Source organism: Leucoraja erinacea, chromosome 2 (genome assembly GCF_028641065.1).
Source record: "Leucoraja erinacea ecotype New England chromosome 2, Leri_hhj_1, whole genome shotgun sequence".
In the NCBI taxonomy this organism is placed as follows: Eukaryota; Metazoa; Chordata; class Chondrichthyes; order Rajiformes; family Rajidae; genus Leucoraja; species Leucoraja erinaceus.
The window spans coordinates 98,563,696-98,588,490 of record NC_073378.1 but is presented as its reverse complement, the minus strand read 5'-3'; the positions used below and the strand labels follow the sequence as shown (position 1 = coordinate 98,588,490).

At 41.5% G+C, this 24,795-nt stretch overlaps 1 protein-coding gene across 2 annotated transcripts in view; it reads right to left on the bottom strand.

The window, feature by feature from the left end:
* Positions 1 to 24,795, bottom strand: part of dgkb (diacylglycerol kinase, beta) — a 518,449-nt gene that overhangs the window by 299,278 nt on the left and 194,376 nt on the right. For both annotated transcript variants that reach the window (XM_055661892.1, XM_055661899.1), the window contains one exon: positions 9,264 to 9,380. In XM_055661892.1, coding sequence (XP_055517867.1) covers positions 9,264 to 9,380 — 117 coding nt within the window. The remainder of the gene's footprint in view (positions 1 to 9,263; positions 9,381 to 24,795) is intronic.

Below are 24,795 nucleotides of genomic sequence, written 5' to 3'. Positions count from 1 at the left end.
TACCTCAGTATGAAGTCCCGATGGAATCAAGTAAATTAATGAGACTCATCCAAAGGTTATGTATGATCTATTACTTCCTCTAATTATAAATAATAATCCTGATCATTATGCTGGTTAGCTATAAAGAACTAAGATAAATGTGCTTAACCATGATTAATAGACATCAATGAATTGCATAGGTCTCTTTCGTTGCCATGGTATCTCTAGAGTGCGCCACAGTTATTCCTTTTTGTTTCTTTTCTTCCCTGATACAGGCATTAATTCTTTGGGAAGTAAATATGAATTTGCTTTGCAAATCGGTTTTAAACTTCAGTAGTACTTAACAATCCTCTTAGTGCACTATTCCAAAGAGTTAAGGTACTTGAGAACACCTGAACAGATGTGTGAGCACTGCAATTAAAGGAATCATTTCCTGAGTAACACCAAAAGAAATATATAATGTTATTTCTAGCACTCGGGGTAAAATCCATCCTGACAGCTGGAAGCCATAACTTAATGGTGTGTCATATTGGCAGTGCCAGAGCTAAAGAGATGCCACCTTTATCACCCATCCCACACTTGGCAGCTCATTCTGAAACCTGAGGGCAAACAGCTTGGCAAATTGTATTTATTTTATTGGAGCTTGAGGAGATCACTAAATTGTTGCATGAACCAGAACTACCTTCTCTCTGTCGGTTCATGTGGAAGAGCAAGTGTAATCTTTGCTTCTTACATCAACTGCCATATTCATTCATTGCTACTGAGAAAGAAATAAGACGACTGAGTAGCCATCAAGTTGGGATAAATAACCCATTAATTTATCATACCATCAATCAAAATGAACATCCATTCCACCAAGTGCCAATGAGTGTCACCAGCGCAAAATGTTGTTCTCCAAGCTTTATGGTGTCACTGCGAAAGATGAATGGAAGCCTTTTTCATGCACAGTCACCCATCTCCTCCTTTCCCCTTCTGAAGGTGGTGGCTCATTCTGGGTTATTCTCAAGTTAGCAGTCTTCTCTCTCCCCCCCCCCCCCCCCCCCCCCCCCCCCCCCCCCCCCCCCCCCCCCCCCCCCACCTTCCGCTCACTGTTCTTCCAAAGTTTCTGTGCTTGTGTCAGCCTGGATTGCAAGTAAAGTATACTATTTACAAAAGGGAGCAGATACTGACTCAATCTTTTATTGTCTTGAAAAGTATGTTTTAAACACAGCTTTAAATTAGCATTTATAATTAATATACAGGAACAAAACTCAAAGGAAGGAAAACTAGACCACTAATAAGGAAAATATTGACAAACACAATCCAGACTTTGTAATTAAGATTTGGAGGAGACAGCATGATTTCTTCCAGAGAGTGGTTGACAATCAGAATATAATAATGTTAAGTTTATTTGGCTAGTATCTCAGATTCAGTTGGTAATGCAAAGATGTTTTTCATTGAGAAGAAAATGAATTTATTGTGATCATTGCAACTACACACTGAAGATGAAAAAAATTCAGCCAATCTGGTAAACAACTTGGCATACAGCAAGGGAGTTGCTATTCGCAACGCGTCCACTTGAGTGGCAGGAATAATTAATGTTCTAATTACCTGCCTGTTGAAAAGAATCTGGCTCATCTTCAATGAAACCAGCTTCATGAAAGAATCTTTTTGATCTGAATTGTCAAAACCTGGCTTGGAGCAATGCACGTACAGTGGGCTATTCCCATTCTGGTGATCCTTTGCTCCCATTGTTTCACTAGACTTGACATGCTCAGATAGTGACAGAGTTCTGTATGTAGTAGTCTTGTCATGGTCAACAAAGTCTCAACAAAGAAATCTGGAAAAGGATTCATTGAGTTGAAACACTGTTATTTCAGTGTTGCAAACCACTTTAGTGATTATGTTAATCAAGCATTGTGTTGCAAATTACCTTTATAATCTTTTGCTTCTGAATAATTAAATATTGTGCTGATACTTTCAATCATCAGTTTACCATTGAATAGCGCAGTCTAACTTTATTGTATTTTGACTTTCAGGAAGAAGTGGTGTGTGCTGGACAAACCATGCAAACCCTGTGGTGAACAAAAACTAGTAAGAAGATGTTTGTATTTGCACATGGCATGGGGACTGGGAAGAGAGATTTTACTCATTGTGCAATAATTCTAGTAGACGATATGATCAATATTAATGTAGTAACAACAAACAATAGATGCTGGTTTACACAAGAAGACACAAAGTTCTGGAATAACTCAGTGGATCAGGCAGCAGAATAAGGAGAGGTGGCGTTTTTGGGTTGGCACTAGAGTCCCGATGCAAAATGTCACATATCCATATTCTCCAAGGATGTTGCCTGACCCGCTGTTACTCCAGCGCTGTGTCCTTTTATGACCAATATTAATCTTTTGGAGCTATGGTCACTTAAATGTTACAGGTGAGTGGTTGCACTAATCATTGTGCAAGCAGGCATCTCACCATTGAGGGGCAGAAAGTGTAATGCTTACAAACAACCTGCAACTCTTAGAGGGTTGACGAATATTGCTATTTGCCAAGATAGTACATCACATAATACTGCAAAGCATAATTCAAGAGCACCAATTCACATGTGGTGAGGGTGTTTGTTGAAGAAACAGAAAAGTATAAAAGGGTTTTCTTTCACTCTTAAGAGAACAATGATGATTCTCCAAATATGAGTTAACAGCAATGCAGCAAGGGGTTTGATGCATCAATGCCAGTACCTTAACTTTAAGGACCTATTTAAAAAATGCATTTAAGGAAGGATTAGAAGTTCCACTGCATAGCTCAAAGTTTTTATGGAGTTCACAATGGTTTAGGATCAGAAAATTGATTAGTTGAAAGTGTAGCTTAGATGGATAAATTCTGCCAAAGCCCTCTGACAAGTATTCATTCTGGAGACAACTGGACTCACAAGGTTGACATCCTTGTGAATGATAGGTTTCACTGCAGCACATACTTGCAGGCTAGACATCAAAAACAACAGCAGGCCTGCTGGAGGTTGAAGGCCAGCCTGGTTGTAGTTCAACGGGTCATTAATTCCTAAGGTTGCCATCTTTCTCACTCCCAAATACGGGACAAATTCCCGACAGCAATTCGTTGACCGACTTGGCCATGGTTGGGTGAATGATGAGTTGGCCCAGGTGCTGGACTGCACACAAAGCCAAGTGGCAGGCCAGCTGAGGAGTTTTGGCCAGGGCGCCTGACTTTGCACGCGACATCACGCGGCCCGAGCCAAAACTCCTCAGCTGGCCTGCCGGTTGGGCTTTCTGCTCTGTTGCACGTAAAGTCCGGCACACCATGATCTGATGATCGGCCATGAGAAGGAGGGGTGGTGGTGTCTGCGGTAAGCGAAGGTCCGAAGGTCGGACAGCTGGCCGGGCTGCCGATCGACAGGGCCATGGGCGAGGCACTGCTGTTGCACTCCATGGGCTGCACTACGTCGGGACGGGTGAGGCTGGGCCAGACGCGGCGCTCTGACCTGCCAGTCCCCTTGATCCGAGTCGTAGCAGTCAAATACGCGACAAGGACGGTCCCGTATGGGACAAACCAATTTAGCCCAATATACGGGATGTCCCAGCTAATACGGGACAGCTGGCAACCCTATTCATTCTGGAAAAGGGTGCTAGGGGCGTCAGTCAGTGCACCAAGCCGTGGAATACTCACAGATGCTGTCATTATCTTTGAACCAGTGGGGGCAAATTATGCTAATTATGGAACTAATTCAGATTCTTCAGAGACTTAAAACATCTTTCGCTCTCTAGAATATTGATTTCACCCTCTCTACCTCACTAAAATGCACCTTCTGCTCATTGATACACTTGACTAAGATGAAGCCCCTGACTAAAGATGAAACGTATCTGGTTGCTACACTCCAAGCAGCAGCACAGAAAGTATCAGCTCAGATAGCAGGGATGGGGAGTTACATAGATCTGTGCTAGATGATTCGCTAAGTACAAGAACAAGGGAATGGTGCAAGTGTGAAGAGCTGCTCAGGAATGGCTCGGGAGATTTTAACAAGATGCAGATTCATGAGCAAGAGTGGTGGAAATAAAACTGGAAGCAAAGAAAAACGGGACAAATCGGAGCTGGCAACAGATGATCTCAGGCCAGGAGGTTCCCTGGTTGGCTGACTGTTGGCTAATGACCGGTGTGAGCCCAAGAGGGATACAAAGTTGCAAACTGTGGAACTGGTTCACCAACTTTTATGGGTGTAGAGGGGTGGGGGGGGGGGGGGGGGGGGGGGGGGAATGGGACAACGGTAGGGGACAGCGAGGGCAGGGGTAAGAGGTTTTTGAAAGAGTTACCTAAAATTGACAAATTCAACATTAATACAGTTGGGTTGTAAGTTATTCAAGCAAAATATGAGATGCTGTTCCTCCAACTTGCATTGTGGCCTCACTCTGGCAATGGAGGAGGTCAAGGCCAGAGAGGTCAGAATGGGAATGCGAAAGGGAGTTCAAGTGATTGGCAACTGGAAGATCCGGTAGGCCTTGGCGAACCGAGTGCAAGTGTTCAGCAAAATGATCACCAAGTCTCGCTGATATCCAAGTGCCCACATCGGGAACACCGGAAGCAGTTTATTCCTCCACCCCGACAACAATTAGTACAAAGAAGGGTCCCGACCCGAAACATCACCTATCCATTTTCTTCAGAGATGCTGCCTGACCCATTGAGTTACTCCAACACGTTGTGTCTATCTTTGGTATAAACCAGCATCTGCAGTTCCTTTCTATTACATTTTATTGCAGATTTTTAAGATTAACCAGAAATCACTTTCTGCATACCAGCTATTGTTTAATGAAATGATAAGGAGGTATTTAAGCTTAAGGGCTTGTCCCACTCTCTCGAGTTACTCACAAATTCTCCCGTGTTTTCCCCTTGATTCAAACTCAGAGAATGTCTGTAGTGAGTCCGTAGGAGTCCGTAGCGAGTCTGTAGAAGTCCGTAGGCATATCGTAGATCTTATAAAAACATATAAAATTATAAAAGGACTGGACAAGCTAGATGCAGGAAAATGTTCCCAATGTTGGGCGAGTCCAGAACCAGGGGCCGCAGTCTTAGAATAAAGGGGAGGGAGGCCATGACTGAGGTGAGAAAAAAGTTTTCACCCAGAGAGCTGTCAATTTGTGGAATTCCCTGCTGCAGAGGGCAGTGGAGGCAAAATCACTGGATGGATTTAAGTGAGTTAGATAGAGCTCTAGGGGCTAGTGGAATCAAGGGGTATGGGGAGAAGGCAGGCACGGGTTATTGATTGAGGACGATCAGCCATGATCACAATGAATGGCGGTGCTGGCTCGAAGGGCCAAATGGCCTCCTCCTGCACCTATTTTCTATGTTTCTATGTTTCTGGAATTTTCAGGCTCAAGCCACCGCCTCCAAATGTGATGTGAATTATGTGGGGTGGGGGTGGGGTGGGAGTGGGGCGTGTGTGTATGTGCGTGTGTGTGCGTGCGTGTCTGTGTATAGAGGGGTAGGACAATGTGCAAACATACACACAAGATACACAGGTTTCTAGGAACAGTTGTAATCCAGAGCACCCAAAAAAATATGATCGCAGGGAGAAGATGCAAACTCCACATAGACGATGCAAACTCCACTGCAGCAGCTCAGTTAGCTATATCACTGTGCCACCAATGAACGCAAATAAGTTGAAATTGGTTTGTTCAAAATTGGTTGAGGATACTGGCTTTCTTACTCTTTTTAGTTTCATTTTACCCATGTGGACATCGCAGAAGCTTATTGTATTTCTTTATTTTAGGAGGGAAAAAAATAATTATTGAGTAATTGTTTATAGATGAAACCTTTTTTGTTCCAAGTCAATTAATGCTTCAGGAATGAATCAATCAAAATAGCATTCTTGGATATCAGTGTCAATTGGTGAGATTTTCTACGTTTTTGAGATAATGGCTTATTATTTTAAATTTAAGTAAAATCTATGAGGATTAAATTGGGCCATGAAGAACATATTGTTTAAGGTGATACATAGCTTAACAAGGACCAAATCTGATGTCCACAATATACACACACCATTTAGACAGGAAAAGCACAGTACCCTATTGAGGTCAAGGACGTTTCAAAGAACTACCTAACAAAGACTGGCAATACATGGAGAACATGGTGGTGCAAGTAAACATGCAATGCTGATTTGACAGTGGACTTCCCAACTTTACATTTTATAGTCCACCTTTTTCTTTGTCTTCACCTAACACAGACAAGCAAAAAATGAGAAACCTCACAGCTAGAACCATTGAAAGTGATCTCAAACTGTTTACATCTTTATACCCTAAATTGTTTCTAAGTTGTCAGACTGTTTGCCTTATCTCCAAACTACACAAGCAGAAATGTTGTCTGAGTACTGCAAATAACTGTCAATAATCCCTGCCACAAACTCCATGACGTCAGCACAAATGCTATCCATCCCTACAGCAAATATCCAAAAATGAATCAGATTATTCATAACCTTGATATTAGACTTGACCACGTTTCACATGCTGCCTGCAACACAATGGTTAGATTTAGATTAGATATGCATTGCAAACACCATTTCTGTCACAGATCAAATTTAAATTCCAATATTTCTGGATTGCTGTTCTAATGTCACTCATGGTTTGAATAGTGCCAAGAAGAGAGTTCTGGCAGGTAATATGGAAAGCTGCTGTATGTGATTTGACTGCATTTTTAACCAACCTTATTGAAGATTTCAGCCTTGGGGTATAATTATTTTTGTGTGCACTGCCATGCCCTCCCATTGTTTTAAATGAGGAACACAGTAATAGGGCAAATCCACAGTGCAAATTACTGTTAACTTCCATCAGCACTTCCGTAATTATTCATCACAATGTTAGACTATGCCTTGCTCAGTGGTAGATTACTGACTGGACCATCTAAAAGTAAAAGTATTTAAGAAGGAACTGCAGATGCTGGAAAATCGAAGGTACACAAAAAAGCTGGAGAAACTCAGCGGGTGCAGCAGCATCTATGGAGCAAAGGAAATAGGCAACAACGTTTCGGGCCGATTTCGGGGCTGAAGAAGGGTTTCGGCCCGAAACGTTGCCTATTTCCTTCGCTCCATAGATGCTGCTGCACCCGCTGAGTTTCTCCAGCTTTTTTGTGTACCTTAAAAGTAAAAGTAGTTCTGACAAGACTTTTTAATAAAAGTCTGACTATTATTGAGCTATTTGGTATTTAACGTAAAATACCACCATTGTTTGATGGTGTCATAAGGAGAAAGGTAGCAAAATAGATGTGAGTCGATGTGCAGCTAGAGCAGTAGAACTTGAGGAAGCTCTTGCAAAGTTCCCTACTCTGAATGTCTTAGAAATAAATATTCTTCACAGGACCAGAAGATCACAATGGATATTGGAAGAGAACAAGAGAAAACAATGTGGCCTGTCATTCGTATTTTGACCGATTTGGTCTTATCTGATCTAATCTTAGCCTGGGTATCACTTTTCTGCAAATTCCTCAAAACGTTTTCACCCCTCTAGACCTAAATGTGTTTATCTTTACCTTGAATAATTCCAATGAATTGGTTTCTATGTGAAGAGACTCAAATTGGCACTATTCAAACCAGGGGAAACACATTCCTCCTCACCTTCATTTAAAATGGGTAACTCCATTATTCTGAAAGGATGTTTCCTATTCCCACACAATTCAAAACATCCTCTAAGCATCTATCCTATTAAAACCCCTCAAAATATAGGATGCTTCAATAAGATCACCCCATTCTCTAAACATTATTGTTTTTGATCCAAACTTGCTCAAACTTACTACATAAGGCAATCTCTTCACACTAAAAAAACAAATACCGTGATTATATCCCCTCTTTAATAAGGACACAAAAACTGTGTGAAACTTCAGATATGATTTTACCAGTGCTCTACGTAAATGTATCGAAACTTCCATACTTTATAATTCTTCTTTGCAATGAAGGCCAACCCTCCAATAGCCTTCCTTATAACCTGCTGAGAATATCCATATAATTCTGAACCACATGATTCTGTTGCCTCTCATTACTTTAATAATATTCTAGTTATCTATCCTCCTTACCTGAGTCGATGCCTCTAATTTCCCTACTTTATTCTCCATCTGAGAATGTTTTGTCCTTTCACTTAACCTTTCAGACTTTATTTCTTCCTCATAGCTCATATTTTTTAATTTCAACATCCCATTCTCAGGTTACCTTAACAAGAAAATGTTCAAAGTACACATCATGAACTTGTCTTCTCGGCTATATTAATTGACCCAATAAATATAGGATGGTACAGGCAGCAGAGTAGCTGCCTCACAGGTCCAGTGATTTGGGTTCAATACTGATCTCCAGTACTGTCTATGTGGTTTTCTTGTTCTCTCTGTAACCTTGAGTTCCCTCCCGCAGCTCCAGTTTCCTCTCACAAGGCGGATTATTGCTGATTGCTAAATTAATTGACTAGTGTAAACTGCCGATAGTTTATAGATGAACGACAATGGAAATGTAGGGGAAATAAAATGGGTTCCATGTACAATTAATATAAATGGATGCTTGATGGCCAACCTGGTCTTAATAGGCCAAAAGTCCTTTTTCCATGCAGTATCACTCTATAGTTCTATGATTTTATATCAAGATTAAAATCATAAAATAATATTGCAATACCTTGCATGATGCAAGTCCTTGCAGTTATTTATTTAGCTATATTCTATCTTAAGGCTGGGAAAAGATATTCCAGGTAACTTCACAATTCATAAGGGGATGCAGAAAGAAAATTGAATTGTTTTATCTATTTTAATAGAGCTTGAGATCAGCATTGCAGTTAAAAAATAATCTGGGCTCAGAAAATCCTGTGTAACTTCATAGGGAGTCTATTGATTTTATTTCTTTGTTACTTACCACCTGCATCCAAGCTCATCTCATATTTGAACTTTCTGACAGCCTCTTCCTTTAGGGCCTGTCCCATTTTTCAACATGTCGAAAAAAATTCCCGAGTACCTGCCGTTAGCATTACGAGCCGTTGGCAGACGTCCCGAGCTCCGACGTACCTGCTACGTACATTCTACGTACTTACCACGAGTTTGATTTTTTTTTTTAAAACTCAGGAGAGCTCTTGGGTAAACTTGTATAGTGGGACAGGCCCTTTTCTTTTTAACTTTCTAAATTTTCACTCAACAAGAACACCTCCTTTCTGAACTGATCCTGTTCAATTTTTTTTAATTGACAGTTTGTTTAAAGATTACAAGTTTCCACCAAGTCTTTGTTGAGAAGTGACTGAACTGAGTGAGAAGTGAGTATCTCACAATGTTGAACAACATACCTGCAAACCTTGTCCGTCAACTGTGACAGAGTTCGCTCGTTGTATCTTGATGCGCTCCTCTGACTTTTTTGTTGGCTGGGAATTACCATCTCTTCTTTTCACAGTAGTTTGCCTATCCTGGAATTCAAACAAAACAAGAACATCTGTAAAACAAATTTCTCTGACATTTAATAACATATTCAGAAGAACTGAATTTCCACGTGAAATCGTCCGTCATCACTTTGGAAACGTTTATGCCATTTTGTACAGCTTTTCCACTGACATGATGGCAAATAATCAATATAATAACAATGGTAACTGCTCAGTCTGATCATGTCCAAACATCAGCTCATTGTTACAACGTCTTTCTACTTTAACATTAATGAGGAATGTTTCTGATGGGCACTGAGATCTATGTAAAAAAGGTATTCTGAACCATGATCACAATAATTTTGGTCGACTCATAATACAATACAAAACAATACAATTTATTTGTGTCATTTGAACCTCATTGAGGTTCAAACAAAATTTGGTTTCTGCAGTCATACACACAAGAAAAAGAACCAAGACACAACACAATTTACACAAACATCCATCACAGTGAATCTCCTCCTCACTGTGATGGAAGGCAAAGTCTTATCTCTCCCCTGCACTCCTCATTCTCCTCCCGATGTCAGAGTCAAAGCCCCCGGCGGGCGATGGTAAGTGTCCCGCGGCCATTAACGCCGCGCCGGGTGATGCAAGGCCGCGCTCCGGGTCTTGGTGTTGGAGCCCCCGGCGGGCGCTAGCAAGTCCCGCGGCCATTTAAAGCCGCGCCGGGCGATGTAAGGTCCCGCTCCAGGTAATTTTCAACCCCGCAACTCGGGCGGGAGAAGTCGCCGTTGCGGAAGCCCCGAAAAGCGGTCTCCCAGCAGGGACCCGCGGGCTCCCGGTGTCACTGTCCACCAGACCTGCGGTTGGAGCCTCCGAATCCCCGGGGTCGGGTCGCAGCAGCGCACCACCACCGCTCCTCTCGCTCCGAACTTGGCCAGCTCCGCGATGGTGGGTAGGTCCGCAGGCTCCGCGACTGGAGCCCCAGGTCGTTCCTGCTGGAGGCCGCCTACTGTGCTAGGCCCCAACGACAACGGAGATGCGACAGGGAAAAGGTCGGGTTCTCCGTACAGGGGGGAAAGATTTTTAAAGTTTCCCCCCCACCCCCCGCCCCCCACACACACATACCCAGTTAAAAAAAAACACTTTAAACTACATTCAAACATTCAAACTCGACAAAAAAAAACTAAAAAACGACAGACGGACTGCAGAGGCCGCTGCAACGCGAGTCTCACTGCCCACCCAAAACATTTAAATAAGTTGCTATTGGAAACATCCTTCAGAACATAGGTGCAGCACAGGGAAGGCCCTTCGGCCCACAATGTTTGTGCCGAACATGATGCCAAGTCAAACTGATCTCACCTGCCTCCTCATGATCGTTATCACCCTATCCCCTACACTTCCATGTGCCTATCCAAAAGCCTCTCAAACACCACTATTGTATCTGACTGAACCACCACCCCTGGCAATGTTTTGCAGGACCCCACCACTGTGTAAAAGACTCTATTAAACTTTCACCATCTCACTTTCTAACTATGCCTTCTATTGTTGGACATTTCCAACCTGGGAAAAGGGTTTTGCTTGTGTACCCTATCTATGCCTCTCCAGCATTTTGTGTTCATCTTCGGTGTAAACCAGCATCTGCAGTTCCATCCTACACATGTATGGAATCATTCCGGCTACTATCAAGTCTGCCCTTAAACTCCAACATTCCAGTGAAAAACAATCCAAGTCTATCCAAACTCTCCCTGTAACTAAACCATTCTAATCCAGGCAGCATTCTGATAAAACATTTCAAACAATACAGTATCACTTTTAGGAACACAAAATGGCTCAGTAATGTTTAACACCAGAAACTCCAGTCTATACCTTTGGCATTTAGAGTGCACATAAGAAGGCCACTCAGCCCATTGCGGGCATACTGGCTACCAATAGAGGATGCCCACGTCCGATTTGTTTTTCAGCATAGCTCCATAATACTCCTTTTGCTGCTTACAGTGTATCTTTTGGACATGTGAGAAAACTGGAGGGTACCTACCTATTCACGGTGAGGACATGCTAACTTTGCACTAACAGTGCTTGGCCAGAATCAAACCTGGATTTCAAGAGTTGTAAATTAGCAGAAGCAACTGGTGTGTCACTGTGTTTCTCTGAATATATCACGTTGCAGGGAAGATGAACTCTTGATAACAGTGACTGATAACAGGGCCTGTCCCACTTGGGTGTCATTTGCGCCTCATTTACGCGTCATGTAAAAAATTGGGCGATGCGCCATGACGCGTGGGTAACATGTACATTGAGCATGGTGAGGCATGGAATCGCATGTAGTGGCGCGCGGTATTGCGCGGCGCGCCAGGATTTTGTAGTGTACCAAAATCCTCGTGCGCCGCCTGTGTGACGTATCGCTGATGCACTGGCATCGCACGCAAACGTCCCGGCGTCACACCTGTATCGCGTGGTGACGCATGGTTACGTCACCATGCATCAACGTTTGTAAACATGCGACGCCGCGCGACGCCCATACGCAGTCAGCCCGCCTTCTACGTGTCATGTAACCTCTAACCTCGTCCACACAGACCTCTTCCTGAGTTTCTTGCTAGTATTTCTTGTTGTATTCCTGCCTGATTTGTAAGTATGAGGGCTGCTGCTGACAGAAGTCTCTGTTGTTGCTGTAGCAATAAAATCTGTAGTTCTACCATGATGGTCATGATGCAGAATAGGGAAGCAGGGTGTTCTAATGCACACCAGATGGCTGTGCTGACGCATGATGACGCGTGATTTGCGAGTGACCGTCGTGTCAGTCACTACCGGCCTGTCGCGTAAATGACGGCAAATGACGCCCAAGTGGGACAGGCCCTTGAGTTGTTAGCACTCTTGTTCAAAGGTTGCAAATTCACATTGGACCCTTGAGCTTAAGTATCGCATGCTAATAATCCACTGATGTAGAGCAACACTGTTAGAGCTGTTGTCTTCAGATGGGACATTAAACTGATAATCTGTTCTCCCTTCCTGCAGGCTGCAAACAATACTAAGCCACCATTTTGATGAGATAAAAGTAAGCTACCTGCAGTGGCATGGCCAATATTTATGCATCAATGAATGTGAAACAGTTCTGGTCATTATTTCGGTTATTTGTAGGAGCTTGATGTGTGCAAATTGTCTGCCAAAATTCCTCTTCAGAACAGTGTTTATACTTCAAAAAACTGTAACAAAACTTGAACAGAATTTTAAGCTTTTCTTTCCTAAGTGTTGGGAATCTACAGTTACCTTCAATGAGATGATAAATTGTTCAAATCCTAACACACTAGATTCCAGTGAAAGTGGCAGCACATTTCTATGCCAAGCCCTGTAACCATGTGGAGTTCTGGTGGAGATAGGCACAAAATGCAGGAGTAACTCAGCGGGATTATGTCTAGGCAGACAAGAGTTGGTCTTGGCATTATGTTCGGCACAGACATTGTGGGCCAAAGGGCCTGTTCATGTATAAATCTTAACCACATATTTATAGACCTCTTCCCTGGGCAAGATAACTTAAGATTCAGCTATACAATGCACGCATGTTACTGTTAGTCTAAGAGGCACGATGTAGCTCTGGCTTGTCTCAGCAGTAAACTATTACGAATTACAGATAAAACCACATCCCAACCTTTAAATCAAATCTTTGCAATCTCTAATGCTATGATCTGAGACTCAACAGTCTTATCCTTACAAAAAATACTATTCCGTAATTAGAAATATCTGAGCAGTTATTTTGTTCTTTTTGTTTGCTATATTTGGCCATACACTGGAAATCTACTTTAGTAGTGCTGCCTCATTGAAACACACAAGTGCACAACATGTCAAACGTCATGGTACTTCAGTGCTGGTGAACTGGCACACCTTTGATAGTGCTTGAGCTTGATCAAATGAGCTGCATTTTTCAAGTAAATGGAGAATATTCTATTATTCATCTTCTGGATTGTGCAATTCTTCTGAATTTGCCGATGATACTTGGTTAAGGGGATTTGTGAGTATGGGGTGAGAGGAATACATGGAGCACAAGTATATATAGATATATTGAGTATATTAGCAGATATATTAGCAGAAATATTGCACAGAATATGGAAAAATGTGTGGTCATCCATTTTGGTGCACAAAGTAGAAAACCAGTCGTTTTAAAGGATTAGAAAATGGGCTGTGTTAAAGTTCAAAGTGACCAAAGTGTGCCAGTAAATGCCACAAAAACAAAATGCAGATACAATAGGTGATTAAGAGGGGATTTTTTACATTAGGCTTATGAGTGAAGAGGATTTGAATGAATAACCTGGTGAGGCTGAATCTGCTATTTTGATCACCTTCCCTGAGAAAGGATGTATTTGCCACAGAGGGAGTGTGGCAAAGACTCACCAGAATGATTCCATACATGTGTAGGATGGAACTGCAGATGCTGGTTTACACCGAAGATGAACACAAAATGCTGGAGAAGCTCAGTGGGACAGGCAACATCTCTGGATAAAAGGAATGGGAGACATTTTAGGTCAAGACGCTTCTTCAGACTGAGCTCAGTATAGCTCTTCTATCCAGTGATACTGCCTGGCCCGCTGAGTTACCCCATCATTTTGTGTCTATCTTGGATTCCACACATGGCTGTTTGCCATATGTGAGATTGAGTGGACTGGGACTGTGTTCTGGAGTTTAGAACAATGAGAGGTGGTCCCATTGAGTTTCATGCCTCCATTGAATCATACAATGTTTTCACAGGATTTTGGAAAATAGAATTTTCCTCTGGCAAAGAAGGTATATGACCTACCTTGCTGACATGTAACTTTGTGGTTATCAGTAACTGAAACTGGAATATGCATCAGTGATGAAGGAGCGGGGTCAGTGATACAATCAGACCGATGGCAGGTGGACTACCACATAAAACATCTTAAAAATGCATCTAAACACCATTCTAACAAAAATGAATACAATATCGCTCTGGCTACACGATCGTCTATTTCTGTCACTTGACAACAGACTTTTAATTTGAATGTGTAATTCAATCAGTGTCAAATTAAAATTGGAGACCTCTAAAAGTAATTTCAACTGAAAGTGGTAAAAGTGGTCGATAAATTATGTTTCCAAAAATATATTTACGTTATCATAGTTGACCATGATGCATGAGGAATATACCATTCTGGTCGGACAATTCCCTTGACACAGGTAGGAGAATATCAATGATCTTTGGGTTTCACAATCAATGAACGGATACGATGGGAAAATAGATGGAAGCCCAAGGAAAATCACTACCTATTATTCTCAAATCAGTGATCACTGGCATAAAAGAGAAAGTGAAATAAATGTTGTGATCTGGTCACTGCCCATTCCTGTGAGTCAACAGAGTAACAATGTGTACTCCCAGTCTGTGATGGTCCTGCTATCCAAATTGGCAGATATTATAGAAATCATAGAGGAATGGCTGGAGTTGAATGATCTGCTGATTTTCCAACCACTGACATCAATGGCCAGAAGAAACATGCCGAGTGTGTTGAACCTTCTGCCCAAATCACTAACAATGCTTTGCTCTGTGTGAAGATTGGAGCATCATAGCTTCCTCGTTATAAGATGTAGGTGGAGCCATATTTAACTCCTGCAATTGCCTCTTTTTTATTGTGTGAAAATCACATGAATATCTTGGTGCTAGATGTTCTTCATTAATTAAAGCCACCCTTTGTTGTTTTGATTGTCCCTTCTTTGTTGCTCCTCAGTGATTTATAAGGAATCGAGACAAAGGCAACTTTATGTTACTGACATCATATCATTTTAAATGCTAAATGTTAAAAGCTTTCAAGTGTTAAAAAATCTGGCAATAATTTAGCTGTGAACTGAGTAAAGTAAGTAGGATACTTGTCAATTGACACTGACAAAAAACAGCTCAGCTGTCACCAAAAGTTCAGACACCTGTTTTTAAGTTTTTGTGCTATTCAGATGAAATGAGAGAGAATTAAATGTAAACATGCTTTACATTTCCTTTCTACTAACGGATGTGAAAATATTCAATTACATGATGCCATTCTTATACTCTTAGTCATGCAGTGGCACAGCGCCAGAAACTCGGGTTCAATCCTGCCTACAGGTGCTGTCTGTACGGAGCTTGTATGTTTTCCCTGTGACCACGTGGGTTTTCTCCGGGTGCTCCGGATTCCTCTCACATTCCAAATACATGCAGATTTGTAGGTTAATTGGCTTCTGTAAATTGCACTTAGTGTGTAGGATTATTGCTGATGTATGGCTGATTGCTGGTCGGTATGGACTAAATGGGCCGAAGGGCCAGTTTCCATCCTGTATCTGTAACCTAAAACTAAAGCAGATGATGAGGTGATGGAAAATGTAAGGGATGTTTGCGCTTAGGCAATCGCGACAAGACACATTGTTTCTTCACCAGGTTTATAAGAGGCAGATTCAAAATAAAATTTCACAGCTTTGACAAAGCTCTCTGTGGCTTTCTAATTGTTTTGAAATTGTACTCAACAGAAAGAGTGCTACCTCTGAAGAAAAGCTTGCATTTTATGACTTGTGTTCGAACCATGTATCCCAGTGTGGTTAAGAGTCATTGAATCACTGCCAGTCATACTCATTAGGATTTATGATTAGGTGTCTCCAATTGTTAATTATGTCCAACTAACAGCACCAGCAGATAATGGTTACTTTCTTTTTAGTATATAATTACAATATAATTACCCACAGGATATCAGAACGATACAAAACCTTTTCACTAAATGTGCCCTCATTAGAAATCAACTTATAACGCACAATTATTCAGTCAACCTGAATTAATTGAAACATTATTGCATTAATGGATGTAACATTAAGTACCAAGGCCTGGTAATTTCTGTGCAGATTTGGTTTCATGTGCAGAGAAACCTGCTTATTATCATAATGTTTTACATCTTAAACCCACTCATTATCATTGAATTCCAAAACACCACTCCATTCCCTATTCATTTCTATATAATTTATCACTTTTCAGGTCATAATATGGTATAATGTCACTGTTTAGTTTATTTAGGTTACAGAATCTCAACCAGTCACAATTAATCCAATGTAAACATCCTTGAACCCTCTCACACCTACACTATGTGTGAATGACCTCTGCTTTCTGCTATATTTTTGCTGGGGTTTTGTTGTTAAATATTTTTCTTTCCTTCTCTTTTGTAAGAGTTCATCTAAACAACCACAGAACACTGTCTGGCTTTTCAACAAAATTATATATTTTTAATGTCAGAGCACGTTCACTAAGCTGCAACATATTTGTCTTGAGATTATTTTACTTGTTACTACAAGTTAATAAAATTGTGATTGCAATCCAGATCTGATTTGCACCTCCCCGAACCAGAACATTAAGGGATTTTTTTATTCTGCTGTTATGCGACCTATGACCAAACTCAAAGTCGACCTGGAAATGTATCTGTGAGGAGAGGTCTTTATCTATTACTTTCAGCAAATACATTTTATGATGCCACATTCTAATCATAGTTTTAAGATAACATACACACATGATTATTTCTTCAAAAAACTGTTTAATTTCTGAATTTGAATCTTAATGAATTTAAAGTGATAATTCAGGCCATGACATTTGACTCAAAATATATTCATACTATGGGACAACCAGAATGTAGATGACGGCTGCAATGGGCCTTAGTAGCTGTCTGCATCTCGGACTGTTGCATGTCTCCAAAATGGTGAATCGTGCACATAGAATTAGTGGGCTATTCTGTACATTCTGTTAGGGGATTGTGCTCACATATGGTGATAGCCGTGATGACCTGTATGCAACATAAAGTATTTCACTGCACCATGATACACATGATAATAAAGAAAGCATTGAAACATTGAACTAATTTTCTCTGCCTGCATGTACGGCATATCCCTCCATATTTGTATGTCTATCCAAAAACCTCTTAAACTCCATTGTCATATCTATTTTCACCACCACCTCTGGCAAAACATTCCAGGCCACTCACCATGTAAAAAAATTGTCCTGCCCATTTCCTTTATATCTTTCCTCTTTTGACTGTAGCTTGTCCTCTAATACTTGACATTTCCACCCTTGGAATATGTATCTGACTGTCTACCCTATCTATGCTTTCTATCTATCTATCTATCTATCTATCTATCTATCTATCTATGCTATCTATCTATCTATCTATCTATCTATCTATCTATCTATCTATCTATCTATGCTATCTATCTATCTATCTATCTATCTATCTATCTATCTATCTATCTATCTATCTATCTATCTATCTATCTATCTATCCTATTACTAAAAGTCTCACCTTGACCACTTCCGGCCTACGTTGTATATATATTTTCGCAAAAATGATACCCTATGTCGCTTTGATTTCCCCCCCATCTTACTCACCATCCTCCTCTCTTCCAAGCGCCCCAAGTTTTGTTGTGATTGGTGAAATAATAGAAAAGTTATGAATGTTTAAAAAATCGTGAGATCAGCAGATTGGTCTTCTCGCCTGTCACTCACCATGATGAAGGTAACGCCCCTTGCGGAGGCCAGGAGAATAAATCCCCGGAGGCTGGTCATGAGTCAGCCAGCCCGGAAGACCGTGAGTGAGAGTTGAGTCCAGAACTGTGAGTCTACGCCGTGAGTGAACTGAACTGTGGGTCTACGCCGTGTGTGAGCTGAACTGTGAGGTTACGCTGTGAGTGAACTGAACTGCGAGTCTGCACCATGCTGAGTGAACTGTGAGTCTAAGCCGTGAGTGAACTGAAGTCTGCATCATGCTGATTGAACTGAACTGTGAGTCTGCGTCGTGAGTGAACTGAACTGTGAGTCTGCACCGTGCTGATTGAACTGCGAGTCTGCGCCGTGAGTGAACTGAACTGTGTCAGAGGTCGCACTCTTTCCGGAGGTCCCGCTCATCCCGGAAGTCCCACGCAGTCAAGAGGTTGCGCTCATTCCGGAAGTTCCGCTCAGTCCAGAGGCCGCGCTTAGCCATGTGAGTAGATTCAAGAGATTTTTACTGTCATATATATGTCCCATGTGTGTGTGTATGTGTGTGAGTGATGGAGGGTATGAGTGATGGAGGGTGTGATGCATGTGGGTGCGTGATGCATGTGTGTGTTGTGCATGTGATGTGTGTGTGTGTGTGATGTGTGTGTGTGTGTGTGTGTGTGTGTGTGTGTGTGTGTGTGTGTGTGTGTGTGTGTGTGTGTGTGTGTGTGTGTGTGTGTGTGCGTGTGTGTGTGTGTGTGTGTGTGTGTGATAGAGGGTGTGTGTGTGTCCAGCCATGTGTGTGTGAACTGTGTGTGCCCACCAACCATGTGTGTGAACTGTCAGTGTGTGTGTGTGTGTGTGTGTGTGTGTGCCAGTGTACCAGCCAGCCATGAGTGAGTGAACTGTGAGCCCACCAGCCGTGAATGAGTGCTCTGCCAGCCCACCAGCCGTGAGTGACTGAACTGCCAGCCCACCAGCTATGACCGACTGAATTGAGTCCAAGAATCCAATTGGCTCACCCCCCCCCCCACTTAGTCTAGTAGATTTATAAACCTCTATTAGGTCTCTCCTTGGCCTATGACATTTGAGAGAACACAATCCAAGTTTGACCCACCATCTCTTGTAGCTAAAACCCTCTAATCCAGACAGCTGTCTGGTAAATCTCTTCTGCATCCTCTGCAAAGCGTCCACATCCTTTCTGCAAAAGGGTGATCAGAACTGCTTGTAATATTCATAAACTAGCATTCAATACCATTGATTTGTTATAATGTTATTAAAGAGTTAGACAAGCCATAAGTTCTCGGTACTATCTTTTACAGTGCAGATTTAAATCTATACTTTAAGATACTTTTAAGCAGTTTAGACAGGTGAGGATAGGAATGCAAAAGAGGAGGCACGGTATAATTGATTAGGAATATAATACAGTGGCAATGAGGGAGGATGTCCAAAGAGGTTCTTCAAATGTGACCATGTCAGTGAGCAAAAAGAAGGACAATTGTGTTGTTGGGGTATTTCACAGTCTTCCTAAGAGCCAGAACGTGAGAGAAGAAAAGATGTTTAGACAAATCACAGAGATATGCAAGAGTATTAGGAATACAAGAAGTGGTCCCGACCCAAACGATCACCTGCCCATTCCCTCTCCAGATGTTGCCTAACCGACTGAGTTCAACTAGCACTGTGTTTTACTCAAAATTCCAAAATCTGCAGTATACATATTCAGGGCCAACATGTTCCCATTTTGTGAAAGGTAAGGACAGCAAGTCCAAGAAACCATGGAAGGTAAAGAGTGAAAGAAACTGCAGATGCAGGAATCTCATGTCGAACATAAAGTGCTGGACTAAATCAATGGGTCAGGCAATATCTCTGAAGGACATGGATAGGCGACATTTTCGGTCAGGCCATTTCTCCAGACTGATTGTAACAGGGGAAAAAGCTGGAAAAGAGATAGGGGTGGGCCAAAATCTGGCAAGTGATAGGTGGGGGAGGTTTTGATTGAGAGATGGGTGAACAAAGGATAAAAATGAAAAGGAGACAAAGTGTGACAGAAGGGCACAAAAATAGACAAAAAGGAGACTAGGAGAAAAAAGGGAATCAAATCAGTAGAGAAGAGAGATGAAAAGGTGCATTTCCATTTCCTTTGGTCTAGCTATTGTACTTGAATTTGACTTGATTTTATTTATGTGCAGTATTATCTGATCTGACTGGAAAGCATGCAACATAAAACTTTTCACTGTATCTTGGTACACTTCACAGTAATAAACCTAAATCTAAAGAGGAATGAAAGAGCAGTGAAATGTAAAGCCAGAAGGAGAAACATAGGTTTATAATGGTTTCTGCCAGGTCCCTTGTTAACTGCATAGATGGCTGTTCCCTGACCTAACATAAAAGATGACAAACCATAGATCCATCAATGAATAGTAAGTTGTAATATTGTAGCAGGAACTATGCCATTCTTCAAGGCTTTTCCGGGCATACCCCTTAGCAGGGATTTGGGAGCCCAACAAAATGCTTTTTGACCTCAAGATGGACAGAATTAAAATCATAATTCCTCCATTGCTATGGATTACACTTTACCTACCATTGGCTGACTATCTAGCCAGTATTTTATTTAGTTATGCGACTGGCTTATCTAACTGTACCAGTTTTTAAAATAGATTATCTGTTTTTTTAAATAGATTTTTTTAATAGATTTATTAAATAGATTTTTAAATAGATTATTTGAACTGGCAGTTCAAATTAAAGTGAATTTGATGAATGCAGATTCTAATACAACAAAGGATTCAAACTAAAATATTTGAATAAGCTTAAAATAACATTTAATATCAACAGAATAGGAGTACTTACAGTACATCCCACAAAGACTTCCAAAACAATACAAGAAAAATAATCTCAAAGTGAAACATTATAAGTCTAAAATATTCTATTATCAGGTCGATGGTTTCTCCTGAAGACATACATGCTTTAGAAGTTTAGAGGCTCATTAACATTAATTTTACTGCGTGCTCAAGAATGAATAACTATGATTTTTTTTTCTTTGGTATTAGGGCTGATTAACATGATTATTTTATGTAGAAATGTGAGTAAGTTAACACTATTATTGAGTCAGCCTCCTGGATAAAAATGCAAATCAGGAGCTGGCTGGAAGGTGCTTACGAGATTTCATAATTGGTAGTTGGAAAGGGAGCAGCAAAGATTGTTGTTAGTGCTATCAATTTTGCTGGTCAAAATCTTAAGTGATGAGGAGGCCAAAGGAAAAAGCAGGTACTACACAACAGATCCTCATATTCTCAGAATATAGTGTAAAACATAGTATAAAAAGTATAAGCTTGGGCTAAATTTAAACCACTATGATGCGTGAAAAAAGGGAACAATGACTTATTAGCCTAGCCAAATTCTAACGAGTAGATAAAAATCACAGCAATCCTTTACAAGAATTCAGACAAATAAACCAGATCAAAATTAAGTAGTAACTGCATGGGGGAAAATACAAACATAAGGAATAGGGACAGGAGTCGAACCGCTTTAACCTTCAGGGTTGCTGTGCCATTCATCATGCCTTGTGTCTAATCCGAACCCCTTGATCTTGTACCATCACTTGATTCTCTTAATATCTAAAAATCTATCACTCTCTGCTTTGAATGAATGTTATGACTGTGCCGCCAGAGCTATGGAGAACAGAATTATGAAGATTCAGCATCCTTTGAGTGAAATTTTTTTTTTAATCTCAATCCTTTACTTTGAGGCTGAAACCCTGGTTCTAAATTCGTCCGCCAAACAATTATTTTGAGGCCTATAAAATACTTGTAGTTTTCAGTGGGGTTTCTCTCATACTTCTAAAGTGTGGAGAATTCAGTTTCAGATCAGTTTCAGATCAGCCAGTTTCTCCTTATAGACCAATGGTGTCATCCATGGTGTCAGTTCAATTGTTCTTTGCTGTAACTCCCTCCATAATTGCTGCATTTTTAAACAACTAGAAGAAAATTGCTCAATCCAGCAAATTCAGTTTAATAAAAGCCTTAAGTAGTTCCTGTAAGATATCTATGTTCCTGTATTGCATTCTCATATAAAGATCAACATATACAGTACATATAGATTCATGTTAGCTTTCAATGTGTACAAGGATACCTACGTATCTTTGAACAACAACATTGCCCAATCTCTCATAATTTGAAAAATAATGTGCTTTTCAGTTCTGTGCACCAAATAAATAAAGCCACAGGTTGTCACATTACACTCCACATGCCATATTCTTGAATACTCACTCAGCTGAAGCCTATTTACATTCTCCTCTTTATTCACAATCTCAGCTTGTTTTGTATCATCAGTGAACATTGTAGCATTATATTTTGTCTAATCATGAATCATGAAGTCATACAGCGTGGAAATAGGCCCCAGCCCAACTTACCCACACCGACCCACTATCTCTGGACTCCCCCAACATCGGGAACATGTTTCCTGCCTCTAGCGTGTCCAAACCCTTAATAATCTTATATGTTTCAATAATGGTACAATTCTATACGGTCATCGTAGAGTCTGTCAATAAGAATCCCTCTCATCCTTCTAAATTCCAGAGTATACAAGCCCAGCCGCTCCATTATCTCAGCATATGACAGTCACTCCCGCCATCCCGTTCCTGGGTAGACTCCTCTCTGATGATCTGTCCGAGACCAAGCACATTGATGCAATCACAGACAAAGCTCACCAATGCCTCTTCTTCCTCAAATGTTTGAGAAGATTTGGAATGTTGATGAATACCCCTCAGGTTCCTATCACTTTATCATCTTTTCCCCATCACTTTAAACCTTTGCTTCCGGAACTATGTACCTGCACTCCAAGATCCCTCTGCTCTACAACACTACCCAGAGCCCTACCTTTCACTGTGTAGGTCCTGCCCATGTTGGACTTTCCAGAATGCAATACCTCACATTATTCTGTATTCCATCAACCATTCCTCAGGCCGTCTGCCCAACCGATCAAGGCCATGCTGCAATTTTCGACAACATAGAAACATAGAAAATAGGTGCAGGAGTAGGCCATTCGGCCCTTCGAGCCTGCACCGCCATTCAATATGATCATGGCTGATCATCCAACTCAGTATCCTGTACCTGCCATCTTTCCATACCCCCTGATTCCTTTAGCCACAAGGGCCACATCTAACTCCCTCTTAAATATAGCCAATGAACTGGCCTCAACTTTCTTCTGTGGCAGAGAATTCCAGAGATTCACCACTCTTTACTATCTTTACTATCTACAATAGTACAGGCCAGTGAGCTTAACATCTGTGGTCGGAAAGTTACTAGAGAGTATTCTGAGGGATAGGTTATACCTGCATTTAGATGAACAAGGGCTGATTAGGGATAGTCAGCATGGTTTTGTATGTGGGAGGTCATGGCGAATCTTTACTATCTACCTCTTTTGTGTCATCCGCAAACTTGCTAATAATTCCATGTATGTTTTTGTCCTAATCATTGATATAGATGACAAACAGCAAACCCTGAGGCACACCACTAGTCACAGGCCTCCCGTCCAAAAAAACAACCTTCCACCATCACCCTCTGCTTCCTTCCATGAAGCCAATATTCTAACCAATCTCTCCTTGTATCCCATGAGCTCTAACCTTCCGGTGCAGCCAACCATGCAAAACCTTGTCAAATGCCTTGTTGTAAACCATATATACAAACATCTACAGCTCTGCCCTCGTCAACGTTTTTGGTCACATCATCAAAAAACTCAATCAGGTTTGTGAGACATGACCTCCCACATACAAAACCATGCTGACTATCCCTAATCAGCCCTTGTTCATTAAATGCAGGTATAACCTATCCCTCAGAATACTCTCTAGTAACTTTCCGACCACAGATGTTAAGTTCACTGGCCTGTAGTTCCGAGGCTTTTCCCTGCAGCCCTTCTCGAATAGAGGCGCAACATTTGCTCCCCTCCATACTTCGGACACCTCACCAGTATGTAATGACAATTAGTAACCCTTCGCCACGGCACCTGCAATTTCCTCTCTAGCTTCCCACAGTATCCTAGGGTAAATCTGTAGTACCAAAATAACTATCCTGCTCTGACATTATGAAGAGCAGAGAGGTGATTGTTGACTTCAGGAAGGGAAAGCCAAGGGACCACACATCTGCCTTTATTGGTGGAATGGCGGTAGAGAAAATCACCAATAGACAACAGGTGCAGGAGTAGGCCATTCAGCCCTTCAAGCCAGCACTGCCATTCAATGTGATCATGGCTGATCATCCACAATCAGTAGCCCGTTCCTACCTTCTCCCCATATCCCCTGACTCCGCTATCTTCAAGAGCCCTATCTAGCTCTCTCTTGAAAGTATCCAGGGAACCGGCCACCCTCCCTCCGAGGCAGAGAATTCCACAGAATTCCACAAATTCCAGAGTATACAAGCCCAGCCACTCCATTCTCTCAGCATATGACAGTCCCGCCATCCCGTTCCTGGGTAGACACCTCTCTGATGATCTGTCCTAGACCAAGCACATTGATGCAATCACAAACAAAGCTCACCAATGCCTCTTCTTCCTCAAAAGTTTGAGGAGATTTGGAATGCTGATGAATACTCTATCAGTGGAGAGCATACTGACTAGTTGCATCACATCCCAGTTCAGAAACTCAATTGAGTTTGATGTACAAAGATGACAGCAGAAAGTGGTGGACATAGCCCAGTTCAGCAGAGTTCCTGACCTCTGCACCATCAGAAAGATCTATAGGAAGTGATGCTTCAGAAGGCAGCTATCATTAAGGACCCATATCACTCAGGCCACTTTCCCTTCTTGCTGCTATCATCTGGATAAATGCACAGAAGCATGAGAACTGCTACATACAGGTTCAAGTACAGCTTCTTCCAATCAACCACCCTGCATAACCTGAACCATTACACTACCTCAAACTGAATGAATGAATGAATGAATGAATACGTTTATTGGCCAAGTATGTTCACATACAAGGAATTTGCCTTGGTGCTCTGC